Raw genomic sequence first — 13,772 nt, 5'->3', positions numbered from 1 at the left:
TTTTTCCTAGGATGGTGACGGCGAGCACCAGAGGGCATAGCTTTAAATTGAGGGGTGAAAGATATAGGACAGATGTCAAAGGTAGTTTCTTTACTCAAAGAGTAGTAAGGGAATGGTAGTAGATTCGTCAACTCTAAGTACATTTAAGTCGTCATTGGATAAGCATATGGAGGTACATGGAATAGTGTAGGTTAGATGGGCTTGAGATCGGTATGACAGGTCGGCACAACATCGAGGGCCGAAGGGCCTGTACTGTGCTGTAATGTTCTATGTTCTATGTAGTTCACCAATCCTCCTCAGATGCAAGGTGGTTTCCGGAAGACTCTAAGAATTGCAAATCCACTATTTCCTGATAGAATGTCAAGAAAGGTCCAGGCTAAGAGTTCTGAGGAAGGGTCACCAGGAACGTCAACTCTGGTTTCTCTCCACAGATGCTGCCGGAACTGCTGGGCTTTTCTAGCAACTTCTGTTCTTATTTGAGGCCCAGACCAGTCAATTTGACTTTGTTGTGGGTTGGGGGTCGGAATTGAATGTAAAAGTAGGGGCCGAGGGGCTTTGTTCCTGTGCTGAAATTTTATTTTCTTTGGAATCATGAGTTATACAGGGCACTGGTAAGAATGCATCAGTACACAGTGCTGGTCACAGCGCCGACAGACAGATGTTAACGCATTTGGAAGCAATACCTGGAATGAGCAGGTTGCTTTAAGGGGAAAGGCTTGGACCTGTACAGTATTTTCCGAAGTTTAGAATAGTCAGATTGAAACATAGAAGATCCTTCGCCATTTGGCTGTTGAACGCATGACTCTTACAGGAGAATCTAGAACCCGGGGGAGGGTTAAAACTCTTAGGAATCCCCTCCTCAAACAGGCCGTAGATGGAGAATTCGTATATACTTTAAGGGAGAGCTAGATCGAGTCTCGATTACTAAAGAGGGTGAAAAATTATCGGGGGAATGCAGAGTTGATGCAATCAGCCATGGATTTATGAAATGCTAGAATCAGTTCGAAGGGTCGAGTGACCTTCCCTGGGCTGCTCTTTGGTATATATTTCATAGTCTCTCTCGGCTTCAGAATAGAGTGTTCCCGTCAGGAATGATCAAGGTACGGCAGAAGCTCGGATTTTGGCAAAACTAAGAGCGAGAGATAAAGTGAGAGAACTCGCCTTAACTCTTCGCCGGTTTTCTCTTGAATTTGGCGAAGGGCAGATACACAGTGCATTACGGTTTGTCAACGCCCCCAAAAACAGTCATCCGCGACTGAGCCAGTGAGAGTTAGTTAAAAGAAGTTAAACTGAACAACACCAGCAGTCGCTCTATTCTCACAAGGCGTTTGCTATCTGACCGACGAGCGATTACTTCCTTTACTCTCCTGCTCGTCATTCTATAAATACATATACAGATTTCTTTTTCCGTGTGTGCCCATGTAGGTCTGGATAAAAGTTTTTTCTCCCCCCCTTCTCCATTTTTTTGCGTTGAATTTGTCTTGAGTGCATCGAGATCCTGGGTTTGAATTCTCGTGGTAGATACATATTATATTTAAGAGAGAATTAGTTTTTGTTTCTCTCTCTCCTGTGCGTCTGAAGACAAGTTGTGGAGTTTCAAGCAACTCTCTCTCTCTCTCTCTTCCCCTCCTCCCTCTCAATTCCAATACCACCTTCGCAAGCGAGCAGCAGCTGTTTGACCGCTCTGCTTCTTGTCTGTCTTTCTGCGTCTTGTGAGCGAGGAAGGTCTACGCCGAGACAACTTGGCCAGGCGAGAATCTGAAGCTTGTTCGCCCGTGGGCAGAAAGGGAGAGAGGGCAACGGGAGGCGGACAGACCCAGAGAAGCAAGACAGCGAAAAGAGACAGAAGTTCATACTTCATTCGTAAACGGTGGATGTTACAGTGAGAACAGTGGATTGACGGCGAGAGATCTGTTCGATCTTTTTTTCCTTTTTTTTGTAATTGACGAAAGTTGAGGTGATTTCCCCCTCTCTCTCTTCGCCTGATTCCTGTTGGGATACAATATCTAATCCAGCAACCATGAACTCGCTTCTAAGTTTGCTGAACTGTTTCCTAGTCACCCTGCTATACTTTGATACTGCAAAGGTAAGCTATTTCTCTCTGTGTCGCTGTTTTCTTTTTGTAATTAATCTTCGTTATTCGCGGTGGAATTAAAACGATCTGGAAGCTAGCTCAGTGCCCCATGTGAAATGCACAGCCGGCATGACACCAGCTACAAGGAAACTCACAGCAATGTCTGAGCGTTTTCACTTTTCTTGTTACTTTCCCTCTGGTTTGCTCAATCGCTTCTCCTTCCCTCTATCCAGCTCAGCCTCTCCGCTTTTCTCTCTCTCTCAGGCTCATTGCTCTCTGCCCGGAGTCTCTCTCTGAATCCTTCCAAACCTGTCTTGCTGCCACCTCCTCCCCCCACCTACCCAACCTCACTGTTCCCTTCTCTCTTTCCAAGTCCGTCTCTCTCCCTCTCCCAAAGTCTCTCTGTCGCTCGCACTCTTTCAAAGTTTGTCTCGGTCACCCGCTCTCCTTTCCACGTCCCTCTCCCCCCAACCCCCTCTCCCGTTCTCACTCTGTCTCTCTCATTTACTCGCTGCACACACACACACACACACAGACAGGCACAGACACACACACAGACAGGCACAGACACACATAGACATAAACACATTGAGACACGTAGGCAGACATACACACACAAAGACACAGACATAGAGGCACACACAAGAGACACAGATATATACACACACAGGGACACACAGAGACACACACAGGCATAGATATATAGACACATACACAGAGGCACATATATAGACACACACAGAGACAGATATGTAGACACAGAGACGCACACAGATATATAGACACACACAGAGACACAGATATATAGATACAGAGACACACACAGACACATATATACAGACACACACAGCGACATAGATATATAGACACACAGAGACACAGATATATAGACACACACAGACACAGATATATAGACACACAGAGAGACACACAGACATAGATATATGGATACACACAGACACAGATATATAGACACACACAGACACAGATATATAGACACACAGACACAGATATATAGACACACAGAGACACAGATATATAGACACACAGAGAGACACACAGACATAGATATATGGATACACACAGACACAGATACATAGACACACACAGACACAGATATATAGACACACAGACACAGATATATAGACACACAGAGACACAGATATATAGACACACAGAGAGACACACAGACATAGATATATGGATACACACAGACACAGATACATAGACACACACAGACACAGATATATAGATACACACAGACACAGATATATAGACACACACAGACACAGATATATAGACACACAGACACAGATATATAGATACACACAGACACAGATATATAGATACACGGAGAGACACAGATATATAGATACACACAGAGACACAGATATATAGACACACACAGACACAGATCTATAGACACACAGACACAGATATATAGATACACACAGACACAGATATAGAGACACACGGAGAGACACAGATATACAGATACACACAGACACAGATACATAGACACACAGACACATATATAGACACACACAGAGACAGATATATAGACACACAGACACAGATACATAGATACACACAGAGACAGATATATAGACACACACAGACACAGATACATAGACACACACAGACACAGATATATAGACACACAGACAGACCCGGGAAGCAGAGAGAGTCGGTGTGAGGCCGCTTTTCCTTTTGCGGTTTGCGGGTGAACAGAGTTAAGGTCTTGGGGAGGGGTTGGTATTGTTCTCGTCGTATTCGTGTGCAACACAGCCCTCCCCCCAGTCACCCGTCCCTCACTAATCTCGTCTGGAAACGATGTGCCAGTTTTACGCCTTTTCGCGCGGTAGTGACAGACTTTGAAGGGATTGGGGATTTCGGAGAGCACTGGGAAAAGCTGCAGCAATTCAGGAAGACCAATTCCTTAGCGACCCGCTCCCTGCAACAGCAGGCTACTGTTTCGTTCTTTCGGGTAAAAGCGGTTGGCAGGGCTGCCTGAGCCTCACTGGTGAGGAGCCGGTTCTGCACACACTCTCCCAGGCGAGAGGCCGGACCCTGGGAGCGGCCAGGTATTCAGAGAGATGCTGCTTTCCATACCAAGCCTCCAGCGAGGCCACAGATTTCCATAACGAGCAGCCGCCTCTCCCCGTTCAGTACAACAGGCACTCTCCCAGAGCCAGGATTCAGGCAGGCTGGGGCACCGTGAGGGATAGAGACTTCAACACTCACTCACTGTCTCCCTCACACACACAGTCTCTCTCTCACACACGCTCACTCATTGTCTCCCTCACACACACACACACACACACACACACACACTATCTCCCTCACTCTGCCTCCCACACACACACTCACCCTCACTCTGTCTCTCTCTCACACACACGCACACAGTCTCACACACTCTGCCTCCCACACACACACACACCCTCACTCTGTCTCACACACAGTCTCCCTCTCTCACACTCACTCACTGTCTCCCTCACTCTGCCACCCACACACACTCACCTTCACACACAGCCTCCCTCTCTCTCACACACACACAGCCTCCCTCTCTCTCTCACACACAGTCTCCCTCTCTCACACACTCGGTGTCACACTCTTAACTTGCACATTTTTTCTCTCGCATGGACTTTGTCAGATTCACTATGTGCCTGTCTCTCCCCAACTCTCCCTCCCTCTCTCTCTCAGACTCTCTATCTCTCTCTCTCACACACACACACAGTCTCCCTCTCCCTCCCACACACACACACACACACACACAGTCCCTCTCTCTCACACACACAGTCCCTCTCTCTCTCTCTCTCTCACACACACACAGTCTCCCTCTCTTATGCACATGCACTATTTCCCTCTCTCTCTCACTCACACACACACACAGTCTCCCTCTCTCACACACTCAGTGTCACACTCTTAACTTGCACATTGTCTCTCTCGCATGGCCTCTGTCAGATTCACTATGTGCCTGTGTCTCCCCAGATCTCCCTCCCTCTCTCTCTCTCTCACACACACACACACAATCCCTCTCTCACACACACACACAATCCCTCTCTCACACACAGTCTCTCTCTCTCTCACACTCACACACATATACACACTCACTCTCTCACACATACACACACTCTCTCACACATATACACACTCTCTCACACACACACAATACAGTCTCTCACACACACACAGTCTCTCTCTCACACACACAGTCTCTCTCTCTCACACACACACAGTCTCTCTCACACACCACACACACTGTCTCTCTCTTAGACACACACACAGTCCCTCTCTCACACACACACAGTCCCTCTCTCTCACACACAAACACAGTCCCTCTCTCACACACAGACAGTCCCTCTCTCTCTCACACACAAACACAGTCCCTCTCTCACACACACACAGTCCCTCTCTCTATCTCACACACACCCTCACACACAGTCCCACTCTCTCTCACACACACACACTCCCACCCACACACACACTCAGTCTCTCTCTCTCACACACACACCCGTATACACACACACAGTCTCTCTCTCTCACACACACACACCCGTATACACACACACAGTCTCTCTCTCTCTGTCTCTCTCACACACACACACAGACAGTCCCTTTCTCTCCCACACACACATCACACAGTCTCTGTCTCACACACACATACACACAGTCTCTCTCTCTCTCACATACACACAGTCTCTCTCACACACACACATACACACAGTCTCTCTCTCTCACACACACACAGTCTCCCTCTCTCACACACAGACACAGTCTCTCTCTCACACAGACACAGTCTCTCTCACACACAGACACATACACACACAGTCTCTCTCTCTCTCACACACACAGTCTCCCTCTCTCACACACACAGACACAGTCTCTCTCTCACACACAGACACAGTCTCTCTCACACAGACACAGTCTCTCTCTCTCACACACGCACAGACACAGTCTCTCTCTCACACACACAGTCTCTCTCTCTCACACAGACACAGTCTCTCTCTCACACACACAGACACAGTCTCTCTCACACACACAGACACAGTCTCTCTCTCTCACACAGACACAGTCTCTCTCACACACAGACACAGTCTCTCTCTCACACACATATATACACACATACACACTCTCTCAGATACACACACACACACAGTGTACGCTGTACCCGGTCCCACAGACAGAAACCGATGATAACATGACCCACAGGAGAGTGAGTTTTACACAGCCGCACAGCCCTTCAAAGCTGGTGCTCCTGAGATGCTGCTTGGCCTGCTGTGTTCATCCAGCTTCACACTTTGTTATCTGTGACTTACTGTGTCGTTTTTTTTTCCATTCATCCACCTCTCCTGCTCCCCGGGGCCTCGTTCTACCTAGTTCCTCTTCTATCCAGCCGTTCACATCTTCGTCCTTTGCCCTCGCCACCTGCATCCCCCTCCCAACCTCCTCCTATTTTTACCCTAACTTTCACCGCGCTCTGTCCCTGTCTCTGGACACAGCTCCCGTGCCCAACCTGACCCGGGCTGGCTCACAGCAGGTGTTGCCGTGTCCAGGAGAACTCAAGCCTTTGGACAACACCTCGAGTCTCCGTGCCTTGCAGAAACACTGTGCAACCATTCCTCACTGTAGCGGACCCGATCTTGTGTAATTTTTTTGCCTCTCTCTGTGTGCGTGTGTAAAGTTGAAACGTGGAGCCAGGAGGTCAGATTTCAAAATAAATAAACATTGCTGATCCCATTTTGACCCGGAGGAGTCCAGTAGCGATTAAACTCTCTCTCCCTTGTGTAGGGTTCCATTTTTGGCAGAAATGCGTGTTTTTATTTATTTTGGGGGGGGGGCAGAGTTTCGAAAGGCCGAGTGCCTTCTTTCTCCTGTCCCTATGTGTATTTTCTTTGATAATTCAAAAAGAACATGGTTAAAGTATCACCTTCGTGTCTGTGGATTGAACACTGAGGTCTGCAATTTATCTGCCTGTTGGCTCATTTACCTGGGCGATAGAAGCCAATTTTTAAATTTTGTGTGTGTGTGTGTGTGTGTGTGTGTGGCTGTTTAATAACTGTTTCTAATCCGCCCTTATCTTCATCTTTTTCGTTCCCTTCCCCCCGTTATATGTAATCGTTTACTTCGGTCGCTGGCTGCGTAGATGGCGCACATCCCGAACGAGAGACCACGGAGAAGTGAAGGTAAATGTACTTGCGGTCGTCCTCTTGCCTTGCGAACCAGACCACGTTCCGCCTGAAATGTTACATGTAGCTCTGCCGGCTCTCAGCACAGGCTTAGATTGCCACCTTCTGGTCACCTGCGGCAGTGCAGCCTTCTGTACCCTTTCCGCGGCACCGTGCCCCCCCCCCCCCCCGTCCCACCAACTCCTCCCAGTCCCAAAACACACACACACACACACACACGCACACACACACACATACACCGTGCCTGACATAAGTTGTGACGGGAGTGAATGGCCATCCGTTACCACCCGGCAGCCCGGTTAGACACAGGTTAGCCATTCTGAAACTTCCTAGCCCCCACCCTCCCCTCGAAGTGTACAGATTACATTAATACTTCCCATTGCCTCTGGAAGGTAGCCAACATAATCAAAAGTCCCTCCCACTCTGCTTCTACCCTCTTCCACCCTCTTCTGTTGGGCAGAAGATATGAAAGTTTCTGATTTACAGCATCCGTTGCTCGTTCGGTTTTTCTAAAAGCTTCAACAGCCGCACAAACAGATTGAAGAACAGCTTCTTCCCTGCTGTTATCAGACTTGTGAGCAGACCTCTGGGATGTTAATTCCGGTCTCTCTCTGTCTCTGCACCTTCTCTGCAGTTGTAACACTGACGTTTACGCTCTGTTCTGCTGCCCTGATGCACTTTGTACGGCTGCACAGTACACAAAACAACACTCCACACTGTCTCTCGGTGCACGTGACAACAATAAATCAACCAACATTCCATTGAATATTTGCTGCTTACCTTGTGCGTGGCATGTTGATTGTGCATTGGTGCGGGTATAGTTTCATCCTTTTCCCATGGGGTCCGGCCGTTGCAGGTGAAATTCGTGTTTTGGTTGCCACCTCTAATTACCCTTGAATTGCGTGGCCTGTTCAGGTTACATTTCAAACACATTGCTGCAGAGTTATATGGAAACCAGCAGATTCCCCTCCTGAAATAAAGAACTGCGGATGCCGGAAATCCGAAACAAGAGCAGAAACTGCTGGAGAAACTCAGCAGGTCTGGCAGCATCTGTGGAGAGAAAGCAGAGTTAATGTTTTGGTTAATAAGACTCGAAGCATTAACTCTGCTATCTTCCCACAGATGCTGTCAGACCTGCTGAATTTCTCCAGCAGTTTCTGCTTTGGTATCAGATTCCCTTCCTTAATGGGTTTTGCTAATGACTGTTAAAAATCTTTCATGGTCTCTCACACACGCTCACCCTCAGTTTTCAGTTCCCCAAACTTGTTAAGTTTAAACAGCAACCCCCGACACCCCCCCAAAAGCACGCTACCCTCCCCCCCAACCCTCACTCTCCAAAGCAGTTATCAGGAGAATTTGAGCCTAGTACCCCAAATCACAAAGTTACTGTAATTACTGTAACACCACCATCAACTGTAGAGATCACTTGTTGTAATATCAGGCCAAATTGTGGGCAGTGCACCTTGGACAGGATGAGAGAGGGTGCCGAAAGAGCTTTAAGAGATTCATAGACTGCATTGCAGGTAGTGTAGGAGCAGCAATGGGAACGGTGCACAGACGAGAGGTTAATGAAGGTGTTTGAATTTACAAGAGGTTTGGCTTGATTAAATGAAGAGAAGCTGTTTCCACTGGCATGACAGGATCAATTGGTGTGAAAGGCTAACTGTTGCTATGCAGGATTTTCCAGAACATGGGCACCATGTGATTTCAGTGATCTCTGGACCTGTGATCACCAGGGCTCTCTCCTTGCACCAGTGTAAATCCCTTTTAGTATCGTAGCAAAGTCTGCAGCAGATTAACTTGGTATTCAGTTCAAGATTCAGTGCTGGTGTATGTGCTGATTGATACAGGTACTGATAGCTGCTAAGGCAGAGTTACTGGACAGGAATTGAAAGCCATACAGGTACTGACTTCTACACAGGCATCCATACTACAGGCTCTCATTACTACAGACATCAATATATGCACAGGTGCTGATATTTGAACAGGTAAAAATACTGATACAGGCATTGATGTCTGTCGAGCCAGTCAACAAGCTTCTGATCAAATTTGAGACGAAACCCTACACTTGCTAGGTTTGCCTTTCTATTCACACATTTGGAACCATAGTTTGTGACTCAATATTTAAATAATAATAATCAACTTACCTTTCTTTATTTTAATACAATTTATGTAATGTCACCTCAGCTTCTGACAATTCTTACGCAATTGGTTCGTTTTTTTTAAAATTTCTTCTAAGAGTTGCGAGGAAAGGCCAAGTGTAATGGGGATATAAATTGGAAAGTCAGGCGCATGAATGTCTTCATCTCAAGCTCTGCCATATAACCTCAGTGTACCTCCTGTAATCACTCTTCTACAGAGGGACTGACGTCATGTGTGTTTGCTTTGGAAAGCACAGCACTCAGATTGAATGTTCCTTGTTAGTTGCAGCATGTCATAGAGTCATACAGCGCAGAAACAGACCCTTCGGTCCAACCAGTCCAAGCTGTCCCTAGTTCCAAACTAAACTAGTCCTACCTGCCTGCACTTGGCCCATACCCCTCCAAACCATAACTAAAAATGAGCTCATCAGAAAGTCTTTTACATGTTGTAACTGTACCCACATCCATTACTTCCTCTGGCTGTTCATTCCACACACAAACCATCCTCTGCGTAAAAAAGTTGCCCCAAAGTCCTCTTTTAAATATTTCTCCTCTCACCTTAAAAATATGGTCTTGAAATCCCCCCACCCCAGGGGAAAAGACACCTGTCATTTACGCTATCTATACCCCTCATCATTTTGTAAACCTCTACTGGTCTCAACCTCTTGCGCTTCCAGCGAAAAAAAGTGCCAGCCTCTTCTGATAACTCAAACCTTCCAGCCCTGGCAGCCTGAGGCGATAACATTGCCTGGCAATGGTGGTCAGCTCTCGCGGTAACAATTAGGTTGTCCGGGGAGCAGTAAGGTTTGGGTGCTGAGGATTGACAGTGCGTGTGATAGTGGAAGGGAGTGGGGCGGATAGTTTCAGGTGATCATATTGACTTTTACATCCCCAGATCTCAACCAGTATAAACGATGGTGGTGAGGAGCCGGGGGTGGGGGGAGCTGCTGGGATTTTACTTGAAAATGGCAGCACACAATGTGCCCTCAATCGATTCTTCACCTCAGTGGCACATCGTTCATTGGCTGGGCCAGCGCTTTGGGCTGTCTGATGACCATGAAAGGCATTACAGAAATGTAAATCCTTTCCTTCTGAGCCCTGGCTCTTAGAGTGGGGAGACAAGCAGCAAGAGGTGTTCCTGCGTGCAAATTGGACGCCCTCGACCACAAGTCCAGGAGAATACACAGAGGGCCCAAAATTCCCAGGAAGTTGTTAAATTGGATAGAAATAAGAGTTCAGGTAACAGGTGTCTCCAGCCCGAAGGATGTTCTCCTGTGTCAGTTTGAAAGTGACATTGGCAACTACAATACAAAGCAGAGTAGGTCTAAGAGCAGATGTGCAGTGCCTCATTAATGTAATGCTCTCCTGCATTGCACCACACTCCACCATAGATTGGGGGTGAGTTTAGTTTCAGCAGCGATGGGGGAGGGGAGGGGAGAGGGGGAAACACAGGGGCTGCTGGTTATGAGGCAGAGAGATAGTAAACTGAATAAACAGCTCTGTGTACAGTTGAGAGAAACAGAAGATAAGATACCAGCGCAGATCTGGTTTTAAAGGCCATCTTTAAAATGCAATTGAACAGCAACAACATGAGACAAGGTCATACAGTAGAGGCTTGTCCTTCATGGACCTGCCATTTTGCCAAATTGCCATCACAGGGTCTTGCTTTAGAGTGCAGCTTAATCCCTCCATGTCTCTGACGATGAAGCTTTCATTACTGCAATTTATGTTCAGAATCATTGTCTACTCCCTTTTTTCACAAATGTAACTTTATTTGGATTGTGAGATCGCAGAGCGGTGAGGGTTGGTCAGGGCAGGAAAGTTGGTGTGTGAGTTTGTGCATGTGTTTGTATATGTGTGCGTGGGTGTGTCAGTGTTTGAGTGAGTGTTTGTACGTGTGTGCGTCGGAGTCTGTGAGAGATTCTGTCTCTGTGTGTGAGAAAGGCTTTTGTCTGCGAGTATGAAAGAGTTTGTGCGTGTCTGCAAATGTGAGAGCCATTCTGTATGCGTGTGTGTGTGTGTGTGTGTGTGTGTGTGTGTGTGTGTGTGTGTGTATGTGTCTCTGTGTGAGCCTGTCTCTGTGTGTCTGCGTGTGAGAAGGTATACATGTGAAAGGTCCTGTTTCTGTCTGTGTGCGTGTGCAAGAGAGAGACAGTGAGTGAGAGATTCTGCCTGTGAGTAAACGAGAGTGTGAAAGCTGTTGGTATTCTAAGATGACATAGCTGGGACAGCTGAAGGACAATACTGAAGGTCAGGCACAGAATTGTAAAGGCCAGTCCCTCAATTTGGTTCAGACAGAATTCCCCATCACAATCACGCAGCATGGCTTTATCCTTCTACAGATTTTGATTCTTCTGTTGCCATGACTAAGATCCCCTCGTTTTTCTCAATCCACAGGAAGTTGGGATAAATTAAATGACCGCTGTGGGCTCAATCTGTAAGAAGTGCAACTCTGATCTTTGAAATAGTGTCAGGGAAATCCAATTTCATCTTTCGTCTGAAACGGTGCACCTCCACCAGTGCAGTGCTCCCTTGGCACTGCAGTGACCTGTGAGTACGGGGCTCCAGCATCTGGATCTCAGACTGGGGGAGCCTGGGGCACAGTGCCTCACTTACCTGGAGCTGAGCAGCTGCAGGTCACTGTGGAGTGGGATGATTGCACTCAAGTTGCGGTAAAACCTTTCAATGGCTGTTCGTTCAGGATATCAGGGGAAAGGGATGGTGGGCCGGGGGAGGGATTCACACCCTGGAAGAGCAGGAAGAGTATCCTGACACCAACCTATTTCTTTTACAAGCCCCTCTGCTTCCCCACCCCTCTCCCCTTGCTCACCACTGCTCTGGTACCAGGGTCTTTTGCCCAGGGTGACAGTCTTGCAATGTAACACACACACACACACACACACACACACACAACACACACTCTCTCTCACACTGACACACGAGAGGCACACACACACACGCTCACACACACACACACACACACACACACACACACACACACAAACACACACACACACACACACACACACACACACACACACACACACACACACACACAGTCACAATCTACAATAGTTCCACTTTGCTGTACTAGGCCCATAGCTTGATTGTTATGACATTTCAAGTGTCCGTCCAAGCACTTTTTTCTTAAACATTCTGTGGTTTCCTGCCTCGATATTCCAGATCCCTACCATCCACTGGGTGAAAGTTATTCGCCTCAAATGCCCTTAAACCATACGCCTTTCACTTTTAAACTGTACCCCCTTGTTTTTAACCTTTAACTCAGGGGAACCGCTGCTTTCTATTCACCTCGACCATGTGCCTCAATCATGTCCCCCCTTCGACCTTCTCTGCTCCAAGTCTCACTTCATCGCTGAAATGCTCCACCCCAGGCAACATCCTGGTGAATCTCCCTCTGCTTCCCCCTTCAATCACATCCTTCCTACAGTGCAGTGACCAGAATCGTGCGCGGTATTCCAGCTGTGGTCTGTATAATTCCAACATAACCTCCCTGCTCTTCGGATCGGTGCCTCGACTGATAAAAGCAAGAGGCCCACCTGCCTTACCCACTGCCCCTATGAACGTGCCACCTTCAGGGATCTGTGGACACACACATCTGTGAACCCTTGTGTTCTGGATGATGTCAGAAGCAATTGAAGCCGGTGCCCTGGATACCGGGAACAACTGAGTTTCCAAGCTGTGGAAAATCAGAACGGACTAAGCAGGAAAGGAAACACCAAGTTTTCAAACCAGGATCAGTCATGACATGCCAAACAGTGAATCAATCTGAGTTATTGTTTTATTTTGTAACAAGCGCATGGATTAGCTTGTTTGTATTCGGCTGAATTTGTCCCCGAGGATAGTGGTGGTGAGAGGTGATCAAGAGCATTTGTAACATCTCGAGGTATTCCCAGTACAGCCACTGTTGTTCTGCACTCCAGTGTTGAAACTCATAGGACTGCACAGGGTAGATGCTGACAAATTCTTTCTTCTCTCGGAAGAACACCCTGTCTACAGGGACGGCCCAATGGTTAGCCCTGCTGCCTCACAGCGCCAGGGACCTGGGTTCGATTCCACCCTCGGGTGACTGTCTGCATGGAGTTTGCACATTCTCCCTGTGTCTGTGTGGGTTTCCTCTGGGTGCTCCGGTTTCCTCCCACAGTCCAAAGATGTGCAGGCTAGGTGGATCGGCCATGCTAAATTGCCCATAGTGTTCAGGGACGTGTAGATCAGGTCGGCTCCAGGGGGATGGGTCTGGGTGGGATGCTCTGAGGGTTGGTGTGGACTTGTTGGGCCAAAGGGCCTGTTTCGACCCTGTTAGCGATTCTAGTACATCACAGCTGAGAGGGTGGGGAAGCAAGGCGATGG

General features: G+C 47.6%; 1 protein-coding gene across 1 annotated transcript in view; it reads left to right on the top strand.

Annotated features, from left to right (window-relative positions):
- Positions 1-1,303: 1,303 nt before the first annotated feature.
- vegfab (vascular endothelial growth factor Ab) overlaps positions 1,304-13,772 on the top strand; it is a 40,748-nt gene continuing 28,279 nt past the window's right edge. Inside the window, exons 1-2 of the mRNA XM_048531204.2 lie at positions 1,304-2,086; positions 7,221-7,260. Coding sequence (XP_048387161.1) covers positions 2,021-2,086; positions 7,221-7,260 — 106 coding nt within the window. The 5' untranslated portion in view covers positions 1,304-2,020. The remainder of the gene's footprint in view (positions 2,087-7,220; positions 7,261-13,772) is intronic.

This window comes from Stegostoma tigrinum, chromosome 4 (genome assembly GCF_030684315.1).
Source record: "Stegostoma tigrinum isolate sSteTig4 chromosome 4, sSteTig4.hap1, whole genome shotgun sequence".
Classification (NCBI taxonomy): domain Eukaryota; kingdom Metazoa; phylum Chordata; class Chondrichthyes; order Orectolobiformes; family Stegostomatidae; genus Stegostoma; species Stegostoma tigrinum.
This window is presented reverse-complemented; position numbering and strand designations above follow the sequence as displayed.